Source organism: Phoenix dactylifera, unplaced genomic scaffold, assembly GCF_009389715.1.
Source record: "Phoenix dactylifera cultivar Barhee BC4 unplaced genomic scaffold, palm_55x_up_171113_PBpolish2nd_filt_p 000975F, whole genome shotgun sequence".
Classification (NCBI taxonomy): Eukaryota; Viridiplantae; Streptophyta; class Magnoliopsida; order Arecales; family Arecaceae; genus Phoenix; species Phoenix dactylifera.
The window spans coordinates 101,676-125,681 of record NW_024068331.1 but is presented as its reverse complement, the minus strand read 5'-3'; the positions used below and the strand labels follow the sequence as shown (position 1 = coordinate 125,681).

Genomic DNA, 24,006 nt, shown 5'->3' with positions numbered 1-24,006 from the left:
TCTCTCTCTCTCTAACTTGTGCTTGGCCTGGGAGTTGAAAGTGCCCACCACTCAAGCCCAAGCCTGAGTTATGAAGGCATCCGCAACATAACAACAAACTACATGCTAACTATGTAGCAATTGAAGAAGCACCCGGACCTGCCATGGGTTCCAATAGAATCATTCTATGATTTAGAAGCTTTGAATCGTAAGGTTTGAGTTATAAAATGCAAGATTCAATTAATAGGGGCCAAAAATATTTTTTTGAAATCCAAATATTATCTATTTGTAAAATTAGTTTAGATTCCAACCTCTTAGCATTATGATTTATATCGTCACCTAGACAAACTCTAAGGATGTTTTTGTGGAGGAGAGGTTGTGTGTAGTAGAGGATATAAGTTTTGAAGGGATACCCCCTATAACAAGGATAGGCTATTTCACAGGATATTTTTTCTTTTGGTTTTGGTTAAAGGGATAAGTGCAAGAAATAAATGAGTACATTCATTTACACAACAATTTGTTTTCATCATATAATAAAGAAATTGCTCTCACTTTTTGATGTGTTCAAAAAATGAATGAAGACAAATAGACTAATTGGAGAGGGTCAATTTTCTCTACTCCACGGGAAAACTCTCACACTAAAATATCGGAATAGATTTATCTCCTCTCCTTCACATTTTGCACTTATCCGAATAGTCCTATTCTAGGATGCTTTTGGACTTCATTTCATATCTTTCCTTTATTTTATACAATTATCTCCTCTCCTTCATTTCATATCTTTGTTAAAATTTGGACTTTCATTTATTAGTTTAATAATAATAGAAATATATATCCTACCAAGATAGAATTTGTAACTTGCTATTCTCTTGCCTAGCAGGCAAAGATTTACCTCTGTTCAAAAACTGATTCATTCGGATCATAAGAAATAGTGGCAATAGTTACTCCACCCATACCTACTTTCTCAAGTATACCAAACACCATCAAAATCATGCTGCTGCTCATATATAAGAAGGCCCTAAAACAACTCTAGATGTAAGAGTTTTAAAGCTGTTACGACTGTATGCTCATTAGGAACAACTACTTGGAAACCCCCCTGATGAAGGTTGGCATCCTCAAAATATTTTCTGCATTATCACTGAGAATCAGTCTTGCAACCTTTTGCTCATGTCCTCATCAAACAACCTTCCATAATCTCCCAAATCAAGAGAGCTCACCTCATCCTGGCGCCAAAACCAGGTTTCATACTGGTACCACCTCATAAAACCTTCATCCTTGATCATCCTCCGACATGTAGTGCATGAGCTGCTCTGACAGTGGAAGAATTCACGTAACCTGGAAGCTCTTTCACAAATGGAGTGGTCTAGTTCCCTGAACACCTGTTTCTGTCCTGCAGCTGTGTGGCCCTCCAGAAGGCAGTGAGATATATTGAGTACCTCCAGATTATCCATGACGTTCAAAATAAGCAGCAGGGCTTCCTTTGAAATTATAGAGCATCGCACGCTTAACACTTTCAGCTTTGGAAGACTGGAAGCAATAGCTGACGCAAAGTACACATCAAAAGTACCCATGATCTTGAGTTCTGAGAAGTTTTTGCAGCTCCTGCTTATTGCTTCCAAGATATAAGGGGGATGAGCGATTGCAGGCATTGTCAGCGATTCCAGCTTTTCCCACCTCTGTATAGCCCGACGGATACCAGCTTTAGTGATGCGGTTCCAAGCTGGCATAACTAGTCGTTTGAGATGAGGAGACCTGTTTTGAAAACATATCAATTTTAGTAACATATAATTATCATTCAAATCTAAGATAAAATCACCACAAATAAAGTAAGTAAATTTGTTTCTGGTCAATGTTGACTGTAGTGCATCTGACAGGAATTTAACAATGTTTGCACTAGATAACCATTACAACTGGTGCGACCGATATGGGTATTTCCATGTCATAATTTCTTTTATAAAAAGAACAGATAATATGTGCTCATATATGGTATGAACACTTGCCGTTTGACCATAAATTGGTTACAGTTAAGAGAACATAAAATCACTCACGCATCTTGATGCTTGTCCCTGGTAAATACTGTTTCTCGATTATTGTGTTTCCTTTGTTTCCTGGAGTCATGCTCTTCTTCACAGGTTCGAAAATTACAGGCAACTTACACTGTTATACATAATCTTTAGGGCACGCTTCAAAAATTTGCTAGGAATAAGTTAATGAAACAGAGAAATAAAAGTTCACCCAAAAAAGCAGAGAAATAAAAACAAATTGTTTTAATACAATATTATGTAATTATCTAATTAAATAGCATCAAACCACTGTTCTGACATGTGACGTAAAAAGAGAAAAAGGCCAGCTACTGATAAGGAAAACTTTCTGGTTGTAGTAGCGACATACAACTTTGTTAAAATGTAATTCCAAAAACAATATTTATGAGAAGCTTATGACCTTATATTGATTTCTCTCAGAGATTATGAACCAGAAAAATGTTTCTTATGGTAACAGTACATAATTATTAGGATTGTTACCTCTCAACAATGTAACTCAGATGCTCATCGTTCATATATAGATTATAGTGGTATATCATGCAGGTCACATTTCCACGACTGAGCGCCATTGCAATCCTCAATACTTGTGTCAGCCTCCGGTCAGACCTTTCATTCACCCAGATGTATGGTGATGCCCTGGTTGGAATAAAATTAGATTTCAAAAGCCCTAGATCAAGAGTGTTCCATATCAATGGATCTGAACAAGCCAAGCGCCATGACCGACAAACTTGAGAAACTGGAGCCAGCTCAATCATGTTCAATTCCTTGAACATCTTCACTAGGACATCAATGTCCATGTCTTCCCACCTCTTACCAATAGATTTAGTGTCTGCCATCCTTGACAACCTAAGAATCTAGGGCAAAAGAAAAGCATTAATATAATTCATAGATCATCAATTCTATAAGTTAAACAACCAATTTTCACCGAAAGCATCACAAATCAGCAACATGCCAAAGTATATTTCAGCACAATGATTACATGTACTTAACATGCATATAGCTATCGCAGTGAATAAAATATTAAGTGTATTGGTAGCAACAAAAGTCTGTCAGTTTAAAAAACCACCAACTATAAAGAAGCCATGAATCATGCAGTCATAGCAAACTATATCCATGTTAATCAACACCAGTTCTGAACAGATCTAGTTAAAATTAAGCATAAATAAATTACATGCTGAATATATAAGCCTAGATCTTAAAATTTTATTTTTATTTATACATGTATTAGTGTATTAATGTGATAAAAATTTGAATAGTTATCCAAGAAATATGGTTAGTTTAAAACTCCTAAACATAAGAAGTTGAGACTTTACTTGTTCGGAAATTTAAATTTTTGGGGTAAGCAGGATTTATTAGTGTCACAAGGAATCTAATTGGGTAAATTTCGCTTCAAATCATTATATAGTCTCTATAAAGCTCCAGATCTTAATAATGATATGAACTAGTTAGAAACAGTGGCATTGATTAAACTCTCTCTCTCTCTCTCTACCCTCTTTTCTCCCCACATATCTATCCATCTATCTATTCGTTGTCTTCTTTTTTCTTTACCTTCTTTTTCCTCTTCTAATTCTTCTCTTTCTAATGCTTCTTGTTCACCATTTTTTTTTGGTCTCCACCATCTACTTTTAAAGAAGTCAATGTTCCATCTATTATTTCTTTCCTATCAATACCTACACATAAACTTTCCTTTCTCATTATATCATGTCTAGATGGAAACTCAATACTTTGAAATATCTGTTGGGCCTCCCATCATATCCCCCCCCCCCTTTTTTTAAGGCACTGCTCATCATACCTTCTAGACTTTCCTCCTCCTGAAAGCTTCTTATTTTAAGTAATACCAATTTGGTATCAGATAAAGTTCCCGGTCATTTAAAATGAGCATATGCCAGTGATGCAAATCGTCCACATCAGAATTCATAAAAAACAAGCAAGGCTTCAAGTATCGGTGCCTGTGGGTACTAGTGCAGTACATGCTGCTGCCGTGCCCAAACAAAAAAAAAGAAAAATTAATCCCTTTTCAAATGAAAAATATCAAAAAAGAGTTCATAGTGTCACACCAATTAATTCCAGGTGCTGATAAGGACCCAGCATGTTATGTGCTGATCGCTACAGCCAGCATTTGGAATCATGAAAGCAAGTATAACCTAGCATTTAGTTTAGCTTGTCCTTGTTGTTTTACATCAGAACTCTCCACTTTGTTTTCCTGATTATAAAAAGTCATCTCTATAAATTTTTAGCATCACTTATCAATTCATCATCTCAAATACCCTTGTACAAATAACTTAATATTTTATACTTAATTGGTCATGGATTGCAAAAGCCTGATGACAATACTGATGGCTCATTAACGTGACATTTGATTAAGACTACGCTAGCAATCATGCAAGGGGATAAGGGTGTATGTGTCATGCAACTCTTGAACAATTAAAATCAGTACTAAAATTATGCTACGAAAAGGAAATATGGCTGCATATGTTCAGCACCGCATAGAGGATTATAATCAGTATACTCAAATTTGCAGCTAAATTCTTAGTTGTAAATAGCCTAGCTTTAAGTCCTACATATCTTGAGTTATTCATCAGAACTACAGACACATGCATCTCACAATTCTAAAATAACTATGATGAATATTAACAAGAGTGCTATTATACCACCCCATATCACATCCTAATAGTTAAGAATATGAACGAGATCTGATCTATGGGAGGTGTAGAATATATTTTGCGGCAAATTTTCCATGTTGCCCTGCCACAAGTCTGCTTTTCGTGCTGCATTATAACTATCGGGATTTGGGAGGTTATAACAAGGGCAACATAACTTTATTTTCATAACAATTCCCATCATCCGGAATGCTCATTCATACTAATCATAATTTGAAAGCAATAGCACCAGATCTTCAAATTTCCTCTGTGACTTTACCTATTCTTGCAATATAAATATCAAAACCTTGTCTATCTACTTGAATTATGACTTCCATTTGAAATTCTCAAACATCTTACACCAAGAAGGCAAATAAAAGACTAAAAACAAACACAAGCATTAACAGCGTGCATAATCAAAACTTTAAAGCCCGAAATTCAGAAATGGAAAGATTAGCTATTGCCATATTCAATCAACATTACTCACACATCAAGAAAAGGGGTAAACAAGTCTCCAGATTATTTGCAAAGAAACTTTGCCTCAGATAATTTCGAGATAATTCTGACATTAAAAATCTCTCTAGTACTTAACCAAGAAATTAAGGCAAGACATGGAAGATATAGTGTTTTGGTGATCAATCTCATTGGCAACTATTTCAAGTGACGAAGCATGTGGGCCCATGCAACAACAGACGAATAGATATATTGGGTTATGTCTATCTTCTATGTTGGTGATTTAGCCTGTTCAGAGAAGGCCATTAGTGGTAATCTCTCCTTACAGATTTATTAGGTAACCATAATGAAGTCAAACAGAGACAATAAAGTCCTATCAAGTAGCCAGACTTTCTTCGCCCATCAATCATACTACAAAATCTAATTATAAGCACACGGATATCATCTCTCAAAGACAAATTAATTCTGTTATTTTTTTCTTGTTCATCTCTATTATGTTCAATTTTCTCTTCCTTCCAAAAAAGATTACCAGTGTTAGTAAAACCACAAGTACAGTGGCAATCAAGCTTACTAAAACTAGAAAATCCTTACTTCTGTTAAAGGGGTCTCGTAATTGGGACTCTTGTGGTGGACAGTCAACATATATCAAGTTGTGCAAATGTTTTTGTCACTAATTTGTTTTTAAATTCAGATGCTACTACGGATATTGTCTTTTTCAAAATAAATAATCTAATCTTTGTTCAAGCTTCAAAAGTATGATGGAAATTGTTTTGTCAATTACCACATGTCCAATAAACAAGGTATGCTGAACCGACCGGAACCGGTCGGTTCAGCCTATACCGAATCGGTGCCAACAGGCACCGGTACGGTACAGTGTATAAAAACGGTTCCGACCCAAACTGGATCGGAATCGATTGGTTCCGTACTTGTACCGGTGCGAACCGGGACCGGTCCAACCACATTTTTTCCACGCGTGGGTGCGCGAGGAAGAGTGCCCGCGTGCGGGGAAGAGTGCCCATGCGGCTGGAGCCCGCGTGGGCCTCTTAATGCCATAGAGTGACATTGGCATTTAACGCGTCCGTGCGCGGCATTTTTTTTTTTTTTTGGAATCGCGTGCGGACGCACGAGCAGAGAATGCGCGCCCGCGCGCGATTCCCCGCGCAGGAACCACGCCCGTGGCTGATTCCCCAGCAGGGAATCGCGCCCGAGCGGGGCAGCGTGCCCACGCGGGCTGCCAGCCCACGTGGGCCATTTAATGCCATAGAGTGGCATTAAATGCCACTCTGTGGCATTTGACGCGTCCGCGCATGTCAGCAGACGCGTTGTTTTTTTTTTTGCCTTTTTTTTATTCGAAGTCGGTACCGAACCGGAACCGGTGCTCACCGGTACGCCAGTACAGTCGATCCGACGAACCTTGCTAATAAAAGTGTCTCTTTAAATTTTTAACATCACTTATCGATCAATCATCTTAATTACCCTTAAATAAATAGCTTAATATTTTATTCTTCATTGATCATGGCGAACAAAAGCCTGAAGAAAATATTTATGTCTTGTTAACTAGACATTTGATTAAGACTATGCTAGCAATCATGCAAGGGGATTAGGCTGTATGTGACATGCAACTCCTGAAGAATTAAAATCAGTATACTTAAATTATGCTACGAATCATGTAAGGAAATATGGCTGCATATGTTCAGCACCACATAAAGGACAATAATCAGTATACTCAAATTTGCAGCTAAATTCTTAGTTGTAAATAGCCTTGCTTTAAGTGCTAAATATCTTGAGTTATGCATCATAACTACAGCTCCATACATCCCAAAATTCTAAAATATCTATGACAATAATTAATAAGAGTGCTAAAAAAGGAATGAGATCCGACCTATGGGATGTGAGAACATATTCTGCAGCAAATTTTCCAATTTGGCCTGCCACAAGTCTGCTTCTCATGATGCTTTATAACTATTGGGATTTGGGCGGTTATAACAAGGGCAACATATATTTATTTTCATAACAATTCCCTTCATCCGGAATGCTCATTCATACTAATCATAATTTGATAGAAATAGTAGGAGGTCTTCAAAATTTTCCCATAATTTCACCTATTCTTGCAATATAAATATCAAACCAAGGTTCACCGAACCGGCACCGGAACCCATACCGGTTGGCGACCGGAATGATAAGGTAGGGATCCGTATCGTGCCGTTCCGCTGCAAACTGTAATTTTGTTTGAATTTTTTGAACTGAAGTTGGCAAATAGTTTGTTGACTTCACTATAGCAAGTCGGCAAACTATTTGCCGACTTCTGTTGAGAAACAGCAAAAATAAAAAAGATCCTAATTTCATTTCGAAAACAGGGAGGGCATCCAAGCCCTCTCTTCCTTTCTCCAAGAGACTGGGACCTCTCTCAGCATGTCTCTCCCTCTCTCCCCCTCTCCCCCCTACCTCTCCCTCTCTCTCCCCCTCTTCCTCCATCGCCCTCTCCCTCCCTCCTCTCTTTTGTCTCTCTTCTTTTTCCCTCTCCCCCTCCATCATCTGATTTCTTAAACTGAGGAGCGGAACCAAGCCATTTCACCCTCAATAAAGTCCGATACACCCTGAACTGGGCAGTTCAGGATGCTACCATCTTCCTTGATCAAAACCTTATCTATCTACTTGAATTATGTCTTCTTGTTGAAAATTCTCAAACATCTCACACCAAAGAAAGCAAATAAAAGACTAAAAAAATTGCAAGCATTGACAACATGCATAATCAAACCTTTAAGGCTCGAAATTCAGATATGGAAAGATTAGATAATGCTCATATTCAAACAAGATTACTCACACATAAAGAAAGGGGTAAAAAAATCTTCAGATTATTTGCAAAGAAACTTTGCCTCAGAATATTTTGAGATAATACTGACATTAAAAATCTCTCAAGTACTTAACCAAGAAATTAAGGCAAGAAATTGAAGATATAGCGTTTGGTGATCAAGCTCGTTGGCAACTATTTCAAGTGACGAAGCATGTGGGCCCGATGAGACAATAGTTTAATAGATAATATCGGGATATGTCTATCTTCTATGTTGTGGATGTGGCCTATTCAAAGGAGGCAATTAGTTGTAATCTCTTCTTAAAAATTTACTAGGAAACCATAATGAAGTCAAACAAAGACAGTAAAGTCTTATAAAGTAGCTAGACTTTCTTCGCTCATCAATCATATTACAAAATTTAATTACAAGCACACAAATATTATCTCTCAAAGAAAAAAATTAATTTATGTTATTTTTTCTTGTTCATCTCTGTTATGTTCAAGTTTCAAATCCTTCCAAAAAAGATTGCTGGTGTTAGCAAAACCACAAGTGCAGCGGCAATCAAGCTTACTAAAACTAGGAAACCCTTACTTCTGTCAAAGGAGTCTAGTAATTGGACTTTGGTGGTGGATAGTCAAAGTATATCAAGTTGTGTAAATGTTTTTCGCATTAATTTTGTTAAAGATTCAGATGCTACTACAGATGTTGTCTTTTTCAAAATAAATAATCAATTCCTTCTTCAAGCTTCAAAAGTACGATGGAAATTATTTTGTCAATTATTACATGTCGAATAAAAGTCATCTCTATAAATTTTTACCATCGCTTATCAATCCATCATCGTAATTACCTTATATAAATAGCTAAATATTTTATTCTGCACTGATCAGGGAGTGCAAAAGCCTGGTGACAATATTTATGACTTGTTAACATGACACTTGCTTAAGACTATGCTAGCAATCATGCAAGGGCTTAAGACCGTATGCGTCATGCAACTCCTGATGAATTAAAATCAGTATACTTAAATTATGTTATTAATCATGAAAGGAAATGGGGCTGCATATGCTCAGCACCACATAAAGGATTATAATCAGTATACTCAAGTTTGCAGCTAAATTCTTAGACGTAAATAGCCAAGCTTTATGTCCTAAATATCTTGAGTTATTCATCATAACTACAGTCTAATACATCTCACAATTCTAAAATATCTATGATGATGATCAATAAGAGTGCTAATATGCCACCCCATATCAGCTCTGAATAGTTAAGAATAGGAATGAGATCTGATCTATGGGATGTGGAGAACATATTCTGCGGCAAATTCCATTTTGCCCTGCCACAAGTATGGCTTGTGTGCTGCTTTATAAATATTGGGATTTGGAGGGTTATAACAAGGAAACATATCTTTATTTTCATAACAATTCCCTTCATCCGGAATGCTCTTTCATACTAATCATAATTTGACAATAGTACCAGATCTTCAAAATTTCCCATGTGATTTCACCTACTCTTGAAATATAAATATCAAAACCTTGTCTATCTACTTGAATAATGTCTATCAACAACACTTGAATAGATATATTGGGATATGTCTATCTTCTATGTTGGGGAATTAGCCTGTTTAAAGGATGCCATTAGCCGTAATCTCTTCTTAAAGATTTATTAGGTAACCATAATGAAGTCAAACAGAGATAGTAAAGTCCTATAAAGTAGCCATACTTTTTTGCTCATCAATCATATCACAAAATTTAATTACAAGCACATGGATATTATCTCTCAAATAACAAAATTAATTCTGTTAATTTGTCTTGTTCATCTCTATTAGGTTCAATTTCTCATCCTTCCAAAAAAGATTACTTGTGTTAGTAAAACCACAAGCACAGTGGCAATTAAGCTTACTAAAACTAGAAATATCCTTACTTCTGTTAAAAGGGTCTAGTAATCGGGTCTTGTGGTGGATAGTCAACATATATTTTGTTAATGTTTTGCTCCATAATTTTTTTAAAGATTCAGATGCTACTACAGACATTGCTTTGTTCAAAATAAATAATCCATTCTTTGTTCACGCTTCAAAAGTATGATGGAAATTATTTGTCAACTACTACATGTCTAATAAAAGTCATCTCTATAAATTTTTAGCATCACTTATCAATCTATCATCTTAATTACCTTTATATAAATGGCTTAATATGTCATAATTCATCGATCATGGAGTGAAAAATCCTAATGACAATATTTATGACTTGTTAACATGACATTTGATTAAGACTATGCTAGCAATCATGCATGGAGATAAGGACATACATGTCATGCAACCTCTGAAAAATTAAAATCAGTACTTAAATTACGCTATGGATCATGGAAGGAGATATGGCTGCATATGTTCGGCAATCAGTATACTCAAATTTGCAGCTAAATTCATTGATGTAAATAGCTTTAAGCCCTAACTATCTTGAGTTATTCATCGTAATTACAGCCCCATACATCTCACGATTCTGAAATATCTATGAGGATTATTAATAAGAGTGTTAATATGCCACCCCATATCATCTCTGAAGAGTTAAGAATTTGAATGAGGTCCGATCTATGGGACGTGGAGAACATATTATGCAGCAAATTTTCCATTTTTTCCCTGCCACAAGTCTCCTTTTTGTGCTGCTTTATAATTATTGGGGGGCTCTAAAAATGGCAACATAACTTCATTCTCATAACAATTCCCTTCATCTGGAATGTTCATACATATTAATCATAATTTGACAGAAATAGTACCTGATCTTCAAAATTTTCCCTGAGACTTCAGCTATTGTTGCAATATAAATATCAAAACCTTGTCTATCTACTTGAATCATGTCTTCCTGTTGAAAATTCTCAAACATCTTACATCAAACAAAGCAAATAAAAGAATAAAACAATCGCAACCATTAACAGCACACATAACTAAAAATTTAAATCCCGAATATCAGAAACAGAAAGATCAGATGATGCCCGTATTCAAACATGATTACTCACACATCAATAAAAGGGTAACAAATCTCCCAGATTATTCGCAAAGAAACTTTGCCTCAGATTATTTCGAGATAATTTTGACATTAAAACTCTCTTGATTACTTTAACCAAGAGAACAAGAGAAGAAATTGGAAAAAAAAAATCTCCAAGTTCTGCAAAAAAAAAAGAGAGACTTTGGAGGAAATTACATACTTTCTCTACGCCCTTTCCACTTTCAAGAATTCAAACTGCCTGAAATCTCAAAAGGAAAAATCCCTCAACGCACCAAAGAAAATAATTAGAAAAACAAAAACATAACTTTTTTCCCCAACAAGTCACCTTTCCTTCTCCCCTCCTCTCGACCTCTTCTCCAACCATCAACCCATTCTAGAGCATCACCAAGGACATAAGTTAACATTGATAAAACCACTAAAACCGAAATTCACCAAATATAAGAGATCTTTAGACACCAAAATGGGAATAAAATCTCAAAAACCTTATTGTTGCTGGAAATTGGACCCGGGGGCAATCTTCGGTCGAGGAGAGGGAGCGGCGAGTCTTCACAAGGGAGCGGCGGTCTGTCGGCGGGCGGCGTCCTCCGTCCGGGTGCCTGCAGAAAAGCCGGTGGCCGGGTCTTCCGGCGCCGGCCCTCCGACGCTCAAGTCAGAAGGGGGGCAAATTATATGGGAAGAAGAAGAATAGTGTTTGTAGAGTGCCCAGTCTCCAACCCCTCTCTGAGAAGCAAGGGCTCCCTTTTATAGGGGGGGTCGGTTTACCTGTGATGTGATGGGGCAAGGCCATTGTACGGCTCGGCATGTTGCTCAGATCGGCGCACGATCAGGCGAATCTTACATTGATGTCGGAGGTGAGGTCGTCGTACGACCCGAGGTGGCACGCGATCGGGCGAATCATTGCATTGATGTCGGAGGTATGGCCGAGATCAGAGACTTATCATAGTTGATTGGACTCTGCTGGGCTGACTTGCCGTGGAGAGCTGCGAGTCCGTAGATAACAGGAGCCACGCGCATTAATTGTGGAGTAAGCTGGAGATCCGCATTAAATATGGAGTAAGCCGGAGATCCGCATTAATTGTTGAGTGAATTGGGGGTTTGCAGGGGTCATGCGTAATAAATGCCGAGGCAGTGGCAGGATATGGCCCTCGGCCGGACCTCTGAGGGGTACGGCCGTAGTAGGTGGTTGACAAGAATAGACCTCGAGTGTCGGGAGTTTTTCGGGTCGGAGGTTCTGAGGTCGGATGTTCCGAGGTCGGACGTTCCGAGGTCGGACGCCGACTTCGGCTGCCCAAGGTCGGCGGTTGTGCGACTTCTTAGGAGTAATTATGTCACTGGGGGAAAAACCATATTCCCCCAACACTACCCCCCGACTTCCGAGTTCGAGCGGCTTGCAGGCTCGGACGTGGGAAGTAGAGATTATTATCAAAGTTGGAGGAATCACGTCCGCACCCTTAGGCTTCTCGGAGCCTTTATGACGGAACCTGCGCCCTTTGGCGCTCCGAGGTCGCTTTATTCGGCGAGCTTATAACGGGGCCTGTGTCCTTACGTTTTCCGAAGCAGCTGCAACGGGGATGGCGCCTTTTGGGTCTCCGAGATTGCTTCGTGCGGCGAACTCATGATGAGGGTCCCCGGGCCCGATGCGGCGGCGCCTCGTTCTCGTGGTCGAGGCTCCCCCCCATATCAATGAGTATGCCGTTTCGTGCTTCAAAATGGACACGCGGCGTGATCTGAGGTCGGACGTTTCCGATCTCGTATTAGCAGATCACTGATCTGATGAGGTGGAGGCTACATCGGTGCTCCTCGTGTCCCGGAGACTTATTAAATGAGGGGAGCGGGGGTGACGTCCGCTCGTCTTTCAAGGTGATCCGATTCTGCGGACCCATGATGAGGCCGCGAGATCCGATGGGACAGCATTTCGATTTTGTACCCGATTTATTAATCCGGAGTAAATGTGGTGCCTCGACTTCTGAGGTCGACACGCGGCGCAATCCGGTCGGGGGATGGAAACCGATTCTGTCGATCTGGGCCGTCAGGGGGGTCTATATAAACCCCACAAGTCTGCCCTAAGAGTTCTATTTGGTTGCCTTGTATTTCTGCCGTCTTCTTCCTCGTTCCACCTTTCAACCAAATTTTGCCGACGGTGCCCGGAGCGATTTCCGGCGATGTCCCGTAGGTTCCTACCCTGTAACTGCTAGGGTTCCTCTTCCTCTTCCCTCCTCTATTTTCAGTCTCGTTTCATTCTTCTGTAAAATGGGTCTCGGTCCTGAGGAGGTAGGGTCGAGTTTGTCGGGAGAGGAGTTGGAGTTAATCCGCTCCCGGTTCTTCTTCCAGCCCGGGTTTCGTCTTGAAACTGCGGGACCGGAGGACAGGGCGACGCGGCCGCCCCCAGGTCGGATCGCGGTTCACCGCGAGACGCTCTGGGCCGGCCTGCGGTTCCCTGTTCACGAGTTCGTGAACAACTTGCTGGTCGAGTACCAGCTCGTCCCGGAACAGTTGGCTCCGAACTCGTGGAGGACCATAATCGGGTTCCTGTCCTTGTGTCTCGGGCATGGGATCCCGATCTCCGTGAGCGTCTTCCGTCGGTGTTTTCTATTAAAGAAAAACCCGGCGGACGCAGAGTGGCTGTACTTCGCCTTTCGGGGCGGTATGTCACTCTTTCATGGTGCCCCTTCCTCTATTCATGAGTGGAAGGGGAAATTTTTTTTTCTTGCGTCCGAGGCGCCGTGGGGGTTCAACCCGAGGTGGGGGCACCCTCGGTTGAAGGCTCTCAACAGGCTCTCCGAGCCCTCGGAGAGGGAGCTGAGGGTCCTGGACTCCTTACGGACCCTCGGAAAGGGGTACGACCTGACCGAGCTCCTACGGGAGGACGCCCTGGCGAGCGTAGGCCTGAGTTCGGCAAGCCCCGAGGGTAAGAGTAGTTGCATTATCTTCTTTTTTTTGTCTGTTCTTTCTTTTTACTAACATTGGTCTGACACTTAGGAGAATTTTTGATTTCAGATATTCCTCATATGCCGACCAGCAACGTATCGCTCTTCTCCCGCCTGAAGAGGCGGGAGGCCGAGGCCGGGGGGGCTGTTCCCCAGCCTCGGAAGAAGGCGAGGTCGGCTGGTGCTTCCACATCGGCCGGGACGAGAGGCCCAGAGGCGGGGGCCTCCGCAGTTGACCTGGGGCGGACGCGGGCCGCCAGTGACGCGGGCCCAGCGGCCCCTTCTTGTCCTGCCCCCATCGCCCAGCGGGAGGGGCCGGCCGTAATCCGATTGCGGCGCCCGGGGCCTGAGCCGACCCGGGGCCCCGAAGCGAGCGGCCCCGAAATCTCGAGCTTGGGTGAGCCGAGCTCTTCCAGGGTTTTCCGGGAGGAGTCAGCTGAGCCGGACTCCCCAATCCTCGAGGGGAGCTCTGCCATCCACGACGCCGAAGTAGCGCGCGCCGTATTTCGGCGCGCAATGCTTCCAGCGGACCGGGCCGAGTTCCGGAACTTGCCGCTGGAAGAGATCGTCGACGGTACTTATCGCAATACCGCTCGGGTAAGCCACTTTCCGATGTTCCATAGACTATTGGTAAATATGTTATGTTTTTCAGCTCGTAATTGCTTTGCCCTTTCCTTCTTGCAGCATATCCACGAATTAGACACCCTGGTGTTCATTGCCCAAGGGTGTCAAGAAGAGACCCGGCAAGTCAGCCAGCAATTGGAGCTGGCTAAGAAGAAAATCGCCGAATTGGGGGTGGCGCTGGCCGAGGCCGAGGCTCAGAGGGAGGCCACTGAGGCCGGGCGCCTAGCGATGGTAGAGGTGCTTGAGGAGGAAAGGGCCGCCCATTCGCTGGCCAAGTCGGCCTTGCGCGCCTCGGAGGCGCGACTGGGGGAGGCCCAGTCCGAGGTCGCGGGCCTCAGATATGAGGGCGGGGTCTTCCGCCTCAAAATCGAGCAGCTTGAGGCCCGGGAGAGGAGGGCGCTCGAGCGAGCCGAGCATGCCGTGGAGCTCTTCAAGGAGTCGGAGGAGTTCCGCGACATGTTAGAGGAGGAGACGGTGGACGGGTTTCTCCGGGGTTTTGATAACTTCCGGAAGCAGATGGCTCGGATCTGCCCCCAGTTCAACCTTTCCACAATTCGTCCAAGGATGAACCTGGGTTACGGGCCTGATTCGGACGACATTCCTGCCATTCTGACATCCGAGGCGGGATTGTATGAATGTGACGCCGTCGAGCCCGCAACGGCGGAGGCCGAGTTGGAAGGCACTTCGGAGGGTACCCGCCGAGGCCCCTGCTGCAGATCCCATGCCCGGGCCCGCTGAAGACCCTCCGGTCATCGCGATAGATGACCCCGAGGGGGATGCTGACGCGATCGCCGCCCCCTAAGACTTGGATGTATTTTTTTTCTTTTCATTGTAATCGGGGTCGGCTCCTCAACTTTTGAATGGCCGACCTCCAATTTTGTACTTGGCCTTCTGGCCCTCTATTAATGAAAGATCCTTTTTATCACTTCGTGTTTATCTTTCCTTCTCTTGTCGTAAATGAGGCCGGAACCTTAATTTATCGTTTCACTGACTTTTAACTGTGTGTCTTGGCTTTCGGGCTGTTTAACAGAGTCGCACTTCTTCCTTGGCTATATCTTAGCTTTCTCAAATTCTGATCATACCAATCAGAGGGAGCTCTGAGCTTAGGTTCTTAGATAATTTTCCAAAGTCCTATAGCTCGGATTCTAAGATGGCAGGGCTGCCATGTTTGGCTTTTAAGTTTTTGAGGCACCGAAATCGGGCCTTAGTCCTTCAAGCAGGAATTGTGCGGGATTTGTATACGCCGCTATCCGAGGGGTCTAGTCGGGCTTCCAAACTTGACTCCCGGATCGTAGGATCATAGAGAGGGTCGGTGCCGTCCCCTAAGGGGGAGCATGAGCTAATAATCGAGCTGTCGCCAGAGTTCCATAATTTTCATCCTCGGACTTTGCCGAGGTCTCGGTGAGCGGGGTCGGTACCCTTAAAAGATACCTCGGCCCTTCCGGACCCAATTGGTATGTCCGTGGTCGAGGTTGTCTTCGTAGCTCGACATTGGAGACTACGTATGGGGGCCGAGTTGGGCCCTAGTTTGCGAAGACTTACATAAGTCGTTATGAAGGTTCAACAGACGGAGTACGCATAATGCTGATGGGAGATTAGTCTTAAACCGACTCATAGGAGTAGTCCGACTTTGGCCAAAATAAGGCCTCGACTTTGACTGGGACTTCGCTAGCAGCGCGTAGATAAGATATGACAGGGAGAATGTCGAGTTGGATGTACCTTTTGCGTTCCTAGAGTTGTGCTCCACATGGCGGAGTGGGTTGTTCCCTTTCCTCGTCGACTTTCGGAGTCACTTTGACTTGTTAGGGGGGCTCGAGCCTCTTACGGACCCGGTGACGCCCGCCGAAGTTGAGAGGATCTGGGAAAGCTTTATTGATCCGTAACTCTTCCCGAGGTCAAGGGAGTTTGAGACCCTACGGTCGAGCCTCGGGGCATCCCAACCTTGGTCGAGGGGTCTTGCGTCAGGTCGGCGGGTCTGAGGACGCTCTGCTGACCTGCGGTACATCCCGAGGTCGAGGGAGTTTGGGACTCTACGGTCGACTCTCGGGGCATCCCGACCTTAGTCGAGGAATCGTCCGTCAGGTCGATGGGTCTGGGCACGCTCTATCGACCTGCGACGCTTCCCGAGGTCGAGGGAGTTTGGGACTCTACGGTCGACCCTCGGGGCATCCCGACCTTGGTCGAGGAATCGCTCGTCAGGTCGATGGGTCTGGGCACGCTCTATCGACCTGCGACGCTTCCCGAGGTCGAGGGAGTTTGGGACTCTACGGTCGACCCTCGGGGCATCCCGACCTTGGTCGAGGAATCGTTCGTCAGGTTGATGGGTCTGGGCACGCTCTATCGACCTGCGACGCTTCCCGAGGTCGAGGGAGTTTGGGACTCTACGGTCGACCCTCGGGGCATCCCGACCTTGGTCGAGGAATCGTTCGTCAGGTCGATGGGTCTGGGCACGCTCTATCGACCTGCGACACTTCCCGAGGTCGAGGGAGTTTGGGACTCTACGGTCGACTCTCGGGGCATCCCGACCTTGGTCGAGGAATCGTTCGTCAGGTCGATGGGTCTGGGCACGCTCTATCGACCTGCGACGCTTCCCGAGGTCGAGGGAGTTTGGGACTCTACGGTCGACCCTCGGGGCATCCCGACCTTAGTCGAGGGATCTTGCGTCGAGTCGATGTTTCATCGTTCTGCGATACTTCCCGAGGTCGAGGGAGTTTGCGACTCTACGGTCGGGCCTCGAGGCATCCCGATTTTAGTCGGGGAATCTGAGGATCACAGATGACCCGACATTAGAAAAGAATTATAATCATTGAAATGGGCGAATTCTTGTAGAAAAGAGACTGAGTTCATATTCTTGATCGTCTTGAACCCCTAGGGGTTTCATTGGTAGTACATCCGTAGATTCTCGGAGTTCCAGCTTTGCGGAATCAGGGTCCCCTCTAGGGACTTCAATTTGTATGCTCTGGGTCGTTGTACTCGGGCGATTTGATACGGCCCTTCCCAATTTGGGGCGAGCTTTCCCTGCTCGGTCGGTTGAGAAGCCTCGGCTCTCCTGAGGACGAGGTCCCCTACTTTGAAGAGCTTGGGCTTGACTCTGGAGTTGTAGTATTGGGCCGTTCTCTGTTGATATCTCGCCATACGGACCCTAGCGACCTCTCGGGTCTCTTCAACAAGGTCCAAGTTGTTCCGGAGCCGGGAGGAATTGGTGTCGGGGTCGTAATGCTCCACCCTTGAAGAAGGGAGGCCGATTTCCAGCGGGATGACGGCCTTAGTGCCGTATGCTAGGTTGAAGGGGGTCTCTCCTGTGGGCAGTCGGAACGTAGTCCGGTACGCCCAGAGGACGTTGTACAAGTCCTCGACCCACTGTCCTTTGGACCGATCAAGCCTAGCCTTGAGCCCCTGCAAAATGGTACGGTTAGTTACCTCAGTTTCCCCGTTTGTCTGGGGGTGGGCGACCGAGGTGAAACGGTGGTCGATGCCGAGCTCAGAGCAAAATTTCCTGAAGTGGGCATTGTCGAACTGCCGGCCATTGTCGGATATAAGGATACGGGGGAGTCCGAATCTGCAAATTATGGACTTCCACACGAAGTCCCGCATCTTTTGCTCGGTGATCCGGGCTACAGGCTCGGCTTCGACCCATTTGGTGAAGTAGTCGATTGAGACGACCAGAAATTTTCTTTGCCCGGTGGCCAGGGGAAAGGGCCCCAGAATGTCGATCCCCCATTGGGCAAACGGCCAGGGGGCGATGATGGAAGTCAGCAGGGCCGAAGGTCGGCGTTGGATATTAGCATTCCGTTGACACCGGTCGCACTTCCGGACGAAATCCGTTGCATCTTTCTGGAGCGTGGGCCAGTAATATCCTTGCCGCAGGATCTTATGGGCTAATGCCCGACCCCCCAGGTGATTTCCGCAGATTCCTTCATGGACCTCTCAGAGGGCATAGTCCGCCTCAGAGGGGCGAAGGCATCTGAGAAGAGGAGAAGTAAATGATCGACGATAGAGTCTATTCTCATACAAGACATACCGGGGGGCTTGGCGCTTGATTCGGCGAGCCTCTGTCTCGTCATGGGGTAGGGTTCCGTCCTGGAGGTAGCAGACGAACCCGTCGATCCAGCTTGGCTCGGAGTCGATGCACATGGCGGGCTTGGGTTCCTCCGTGCTGGAGGTCTGAAGGTACTCGAGTGTTGTTCCCTTGGGAAGCTCGCTCATGCGGGAGGTCGCCAGTTTGGACAACTGGTCCGCCCTGAGGTTCTCCGCTCTAGGAATGTGCTGAATACTGAAAGAGTTCAGGGTAGACGTGAGTTCCCGCACCTTTTGGAGATATTTCTGCATGGATGGCTCCTTTGCTTCGAAGTCTCCCTGGATCTGGCTTACTACCAGCTGGAAATCGCTGAAGGCCGTCAGGTCTTCCACTTTCAGCTCCTTTGCTAACTTGAGCCCGGCGATGAGAGCCTCGTATTCAGCCTCGTTGTTTGAGGCCGGGAACTCGAGGCGCAAGGCTTGCTCGGCCACCACCCCGTCTGGACTGGTGAGAATGAGTTCGGCCCCGCTACCCCCCGAAGTTGAAGACCCGTCCGAGTGTAGGACCCATGGTAGCCTTGGGGCTTCCTCCATGGATACAGATGGCAGCTCGGGGTCGTCCGGCAGGGTGCATTCTACGATGAAGTCGGCGAGTATTTGAGCTTTGACAGCCGGCCTGGGCCGATATTCGAGGTCGAATTCTCCGAGCTCGACCGCCCATTTGGCGATCCTTCCCGCACGATCCGACCTTTGCAGTATTTGCTTCATAGGCTGGTCGGTCAGTATGGTTATTGTATGGGCTTGGAAATAAGGACGGAGTCTTCGAGCTGAAGTAATGAGAGCAAAGATCGTCTTTTCAAGTTTGGAGTATCGGGTCTCAGCATCTCTGAGGACCCGGCTGATGTAGTAGACCGGCCTTTGGAGCTTATCCTCTTCCCGGATGAGGACTGAGCTCACTGCAACTGGAGAGACGGCCAGGTACAAGTAAAGGACTTCGTCCCTCTGAGGCTTGGTGAGCAGCGGGGGAGAGGCCAGAAGGCTTCTGAGCTCTTCGAAGGCCTGCTGGCATTCTTCTGACCACTGGAAGTCCTTTGGCCGCTTGAGGATCTTGAAGAATGGGAGGCAGCGCTCGGCCGACCGGGAGACAAACCTCCCCAAGGCGGCAACTCGCCCGGTAAGCCGCTGCACCTCCTTGACTGTTCTCGGGGGCATCATTTCTTGCAGCGCTCGGATTTTCTCAGGGTTGGCTTCAATTCCGCGCTGGGTCACTATGAAGCCCAGGAATTTGCCCGAGGTGACTCCGAACGCGCACTTCGCTGGGTTGAGCTTCATTAGGTATCTCCTGAGCTTGGAGAATGTTTCGTTGAGGTCAGCTACATGGTGCTCCGCCGCTCGACTCTTCACCAGCATGTCGTCCACGTAAACTTCCATATTTCGGCCGATCTGGTCTTTAAAAATTTGGCTGACCAGTCTCTGATAGGTGGCTCCAGCGTTCTTCAGGCCGAAGGGCATCACCTTGTAGCAGTAGGTGCCATTATCGGTGATGAAGGCCGTCTTCTCCTCGTCTTCTGGCGCCATTCGGATTTAATTGTACCCTAAAAAGGCGTCCATAAAAGTCAGCAGCTGGTGCCCTGAGGTGGAATCGACGAGCTGGTCGATGCTTGGGAGGGGGAAACTGTCTTTTGGGCAAGCCTTGTTCAGGTCGGTGTAGTCCACGCACATGCGCCATTTTCCGTTGGCCTTCTTTACTAGGACTACGTTGGCGAGCCAGTCTGGGTAAGAGACCTCCCGAATGAAGCCGGCTTCAAGGAGCTTATCCACCTCCTCGGCCGCAGCTCGTTGCCGTTCCGGGGCGGAGCCTCTTTTTTTCTGCTTTACTGGTCTGCTGGTCGGCTTCACCTGAAGTCGATGGACCATGACCTCAGGGTCAATTCCTGGTACGTCCGCGGGCGACCAGGCGAAGATATCGGCATTGTCCCGCAGGAAGCTGATGAGGTGATTCCTCTCGCGGGCGCCAAGGCCGGAGCCGACCTGCACAGTTAGCTCAGAAAAAATTTCTCGTAGTGGAACTTGAACAAGAAGCTCACCAGGCTCTACTTGCTTCTTCCAAAGGGTGTCCCTTGCATCCAGAGTTTCTATGGGTAGTGAGGGGCCTGTTGGCTGAATCGGCGCCTCGGTCGGTTGCCTTACTCTGTGGGCCGCCATGTAGCATTGCTTGGCAACCAACTGGTCTCCGTGGACCTCACCCACTCCTCGGCCGGTGGGGAACCGCATGAGCAGATGGCGGGTTGAAACCACGGCCCGAAGGGCGTTTAGCCCTGGCCGCCCAAGGATGGCGTTGTAGACTGAGGGCAGACGGACCACAAGGAAGTCCGTCCTCACAGTGCTCTCCCGAGGAGCGAGGCCAACTGTAACAAGGAAGTTGGCCTCACCTTCAACTGGGACCGAGTCTCCGGTGAACCCAACCAGTGGGGCATTAATTTTCCGGAGACGTCCTTCTGGCAACCCCATTTTTTGGTAGGCATGGTAGTACAAAACGTTAGCCGAACTTCCATTGTCAACTAGGACACGTTTTACATCAAACTTATTTACAATCATGGAGATGACCACAGCGTCATCGTGGGGGGTCTCAACCCCTTCCAAGTCCTCGTCCGAGAACGAGATGACTTCTTCAGCACGCAGGCGCTTCGGGGGGGCTCCCTGGGCTGCTGCTCCTGCCGAGACTCCTTCGATCATATTGATGGTACCGACGATGGGCCTGTTGTCGTCAGGGTTTTCGGGCAGCGTGGCGTTTTCTGCCGGCCTCCTTTCCTCGCGTCGGTTTCTCACGAATCGGTTGAGTACTCCCCGGCGGATGAGCGCCTCTATCTCGTCCCGGAGCTGGAAGCAATCCTCCGTATCGTGCCCACGGTCTCGGTGGAAGCGGCAGTACTTCCTGGGGTTGCGGGGAACTCCCGTATTCTGCATAGGAGGCGGGGGTCGGAAGAAATCCCGACCCTCGATTTCCATCAAGATCTCGGCCCGGGGGGCATTGACAGGTGTGTAGTTCTCGTACCTCCCTGGGTACGTCCGAGGCCGTGGTGGAGATCTTGGTCGAGGTGGGGTCCTCCGCTGAGCTCGCCCCTGCTGCCGAGGGGGGCTCCTCAGCCGAGGGAGGTTCTTCTCTCGACGGGGGGATCGACTTCTCTGCCGGCCGCGCTCCTCGCGGCGTTTCTTCTGTTTCTTTGAGGCGGGCTCAATCGCACCCCGCCTGGAGGCAACTGCCTCCTCGGCCTTGGCGTACTTCCAGGCTCGGGCCAGCACTTCGGTGAAGTCGGCCGAGAAGCTCTTCTCAATGGAGAAGAGGAATCGGTAGGAGCGAACCCCAGTCTTCAGAGCCGACATGGCTATTGACTGGTCTAGCTCGCGAACTTCCCACGTGGCGGCAGTAAAACGGTCCAGATATTCCTTGAGGGATTCCCCCTTCTTCTGCTTGATGTCCAGGAGGGAGTCTGACGTCCGTCGGTGGCGTCGGCTGGCGGCAAAATTGGTAGCGAACTGCCTGCTGAGTTGCTCGAAGGAGGACACCGTGTTCGGCTTTAGTCCAGAAAACCAAAGCCGAGCTGTCCCTCGAAGAGTCGCTGGGAAGGCCTTGCAAAGTATGGCCTCCGAGGACCCTTGTAGAGCCATAAGGGCTCGGTAACTCTCCAAATGGTCGAGGGGGTCGGTAATTCCGCTGTAGGGCTCCACCCGAGGCATTTTGAACCTCGCGGGGACCGGCTCATCCTCGATTTGGCGGAAAAAGGGGGACTTGGTAGTGAACTCAAAGTCTCCCTCCTGCCTTGCCTTCTCACAGTGGAGCGCTGCAATTTGGCGCTCCAAATGCTCAACTTTCCTGTCGAGCTCCCCCGCCCGTGGGATTGTCACCGTGGTCTGCGCCGGCTCACGGTGGTCTGGGGCTGACTCAGCCTCAGAGGGTTGGGGTCTTCTGTTGAAATCTTCCCCCGGTAGCTCTCTCCGGGGAGAAGTCCGCTCTTCATTGTTGGCTCTGGAGGAGCCATGCAAGTTCTGGCCTGGGAGAACTGGGCCGTTGGGAGGGAATTCCGGCAAGACCTGGGCCTGCGGGGGGAGCGTTGGTAAGGCCTCCTCGCGTCGCAGGCCCTGAACGGCGGCGGCCAGGGTCTGGACTTGTTGTACCAGGGCATTGAACTGTTCCGGCTGGACCTGAGGAACCGGGTCAGTCGGAGTAGGCGAATTCTGGACGGAGCGTCCAGGACTTTGCGGGGGACGCCGGGAGACGTTGGAGGCTCTCTTGCTTCTCAACTTCATGATCGCTACTCGGGCCCTTCCTCTAGCGCCAACTGTTGCTGGAAATTGGACCCGGGGGCGATCTTCGGTCGAGAAGAGGGAGCGGCGAGTCTTCACAAGGGAGCGGCGGTCTGTCGGCGGGCGGCGTCCTCCGTCCGGGTGCCTGCAGAAAAGCCGGTGGCCGGGTCTTCCGGCGCCGGCCCTCCGACGCTCAAGTCAGAAGGGGGGCAAATTATATGGGAAGAAGAAGAATAGTGTTTGTAGAGTGCCCAGTCTCCAACCCCTCTCTGAGAAGCAAGGGCTCCCTTTTATAGGGGGGGTCGGTTTACCTGTGATGTGATGGGGCAAGGCCATTGTACGGCTCGGCATGTTGCTCAGATCGGCGCACGATCAGGCGAATCATTACATTGATGTCGGAGGTGAGGTCGTCGTACGACCCGAGGTGGCACGCGATCGGGCGAATCATTGCATTGATGTCGGAGGTATGGTCGAGATCAGAGACTTATCATAGTTGATTGGACTCTGCTGGGCTGACTTGCCGTGGAGAGCTGCGAGTCCGTAGATAACAGGAGCCACGCGCATTAATTGTGGAGTAAGCTGGAGATCCGCATTAAATATGGAGTAAGCCGGAGATCCGCATTAATTGTTGAGTGAACTGGGGGTTTGCAGGGGTCATGCGTAATAAATGCCGGGGCAGTGGCAGGATATGGCCCTCGGCCGGACCTCTGAGGGGTACGGCCGTAGTAGGTGGTTGACAAGAATAGACCTCGAGTGTCGGGAGTTTTCCGGGTCGGATGTTCCGAGGTCGGATGTTCCGAGGTCGGACGTTCCGAGGTCGGACGCCGACTTCGGCTGCCCAAGGTCGGCGGTTGTGCGACTTCTTAAGAGTAATTATGTCACTGGGGGAAAAACTATATTCCCCCAACACTTATAATTTTTGCTTTCCTCGATCCGCCCCCCCCCCCCCCTTATGGAAGTAACGTGACTCAGCTGACTTAGCTCCACCAAAATTACTTAAATACCCTTGGTTCAACGTCGGTTAGCAGCAGGCCTGTCGCCTAAGTCGTATTACTAAAATGCCCTTCCGTTGCTCGTCCTCTGTTTGCTATTAGGGGTATTTTTGTAAATGTACAATAGTGGGCTGACCCAATGCTTGAAATGGGCCCATGCCCGCCAACTTTATGTTAGGCTAGCCTGAGAGATTGCAAACGTAATTTGGGCTTAAATGTAGAACTCTTTTATTTTTTTTTTTT

At 47.0% G+C, this 24,006-nt stretch overlaps 1 protein-coding gene across 4 annotated transcripts; it reads right to left on the bottom strand.

The window, feature by feature from the left end:
- Positions 1–871: 871 nt before the first annotated feature.
- Positions 872–23,700, bottom strand: LOC120107704 (F-box/LRR-repeat protein At3g48880-like). 4 transcript variants are annotated; one of them, XM_039121110.1, is made up of 4 exons: positions 11,098–11,396; positions 10,669–10,754; positions 2,499–2,872; positions 872–1,728 (listed from the first exon to the last, which is right to left on the bottom strand). In XM_039121110.1, the coding sequence occupies exons 3-4, from the start codon at positions 2,852–2,854 to the stop codon at positions 1,122–1,124; spliced, it is 963 nt and encodes a 320-aa protein (XP_038977038.1). In that variant the 5' UTR covers positions 2,855–2,872; positions 10,669–10,754; positions 11,098–11,396; the 3' UTR covers positions 872–1,121. The 4 variants fall into 4 exon arrangements, with proteins under 4 accessions (XP_038977038.1, XP_038977039.1, XP_038977040.1 ...); XM_039121111.1 differs by lacking the exon at positions 10,669–10,754 and having other exon boundaries at positions 11,098–11,136; positions 11,224–11,396; XM_039121112.1 differs by lacking the exons at positions 10,669–10,754; positions 11,098–11,396 and adding an exon at positions 23,683–23,700 and having other exon boundaries at positions 2,499–2,874.
- Between the last annotated feature and the right edge of the window lie 306 nt (positions 23,701–24,006).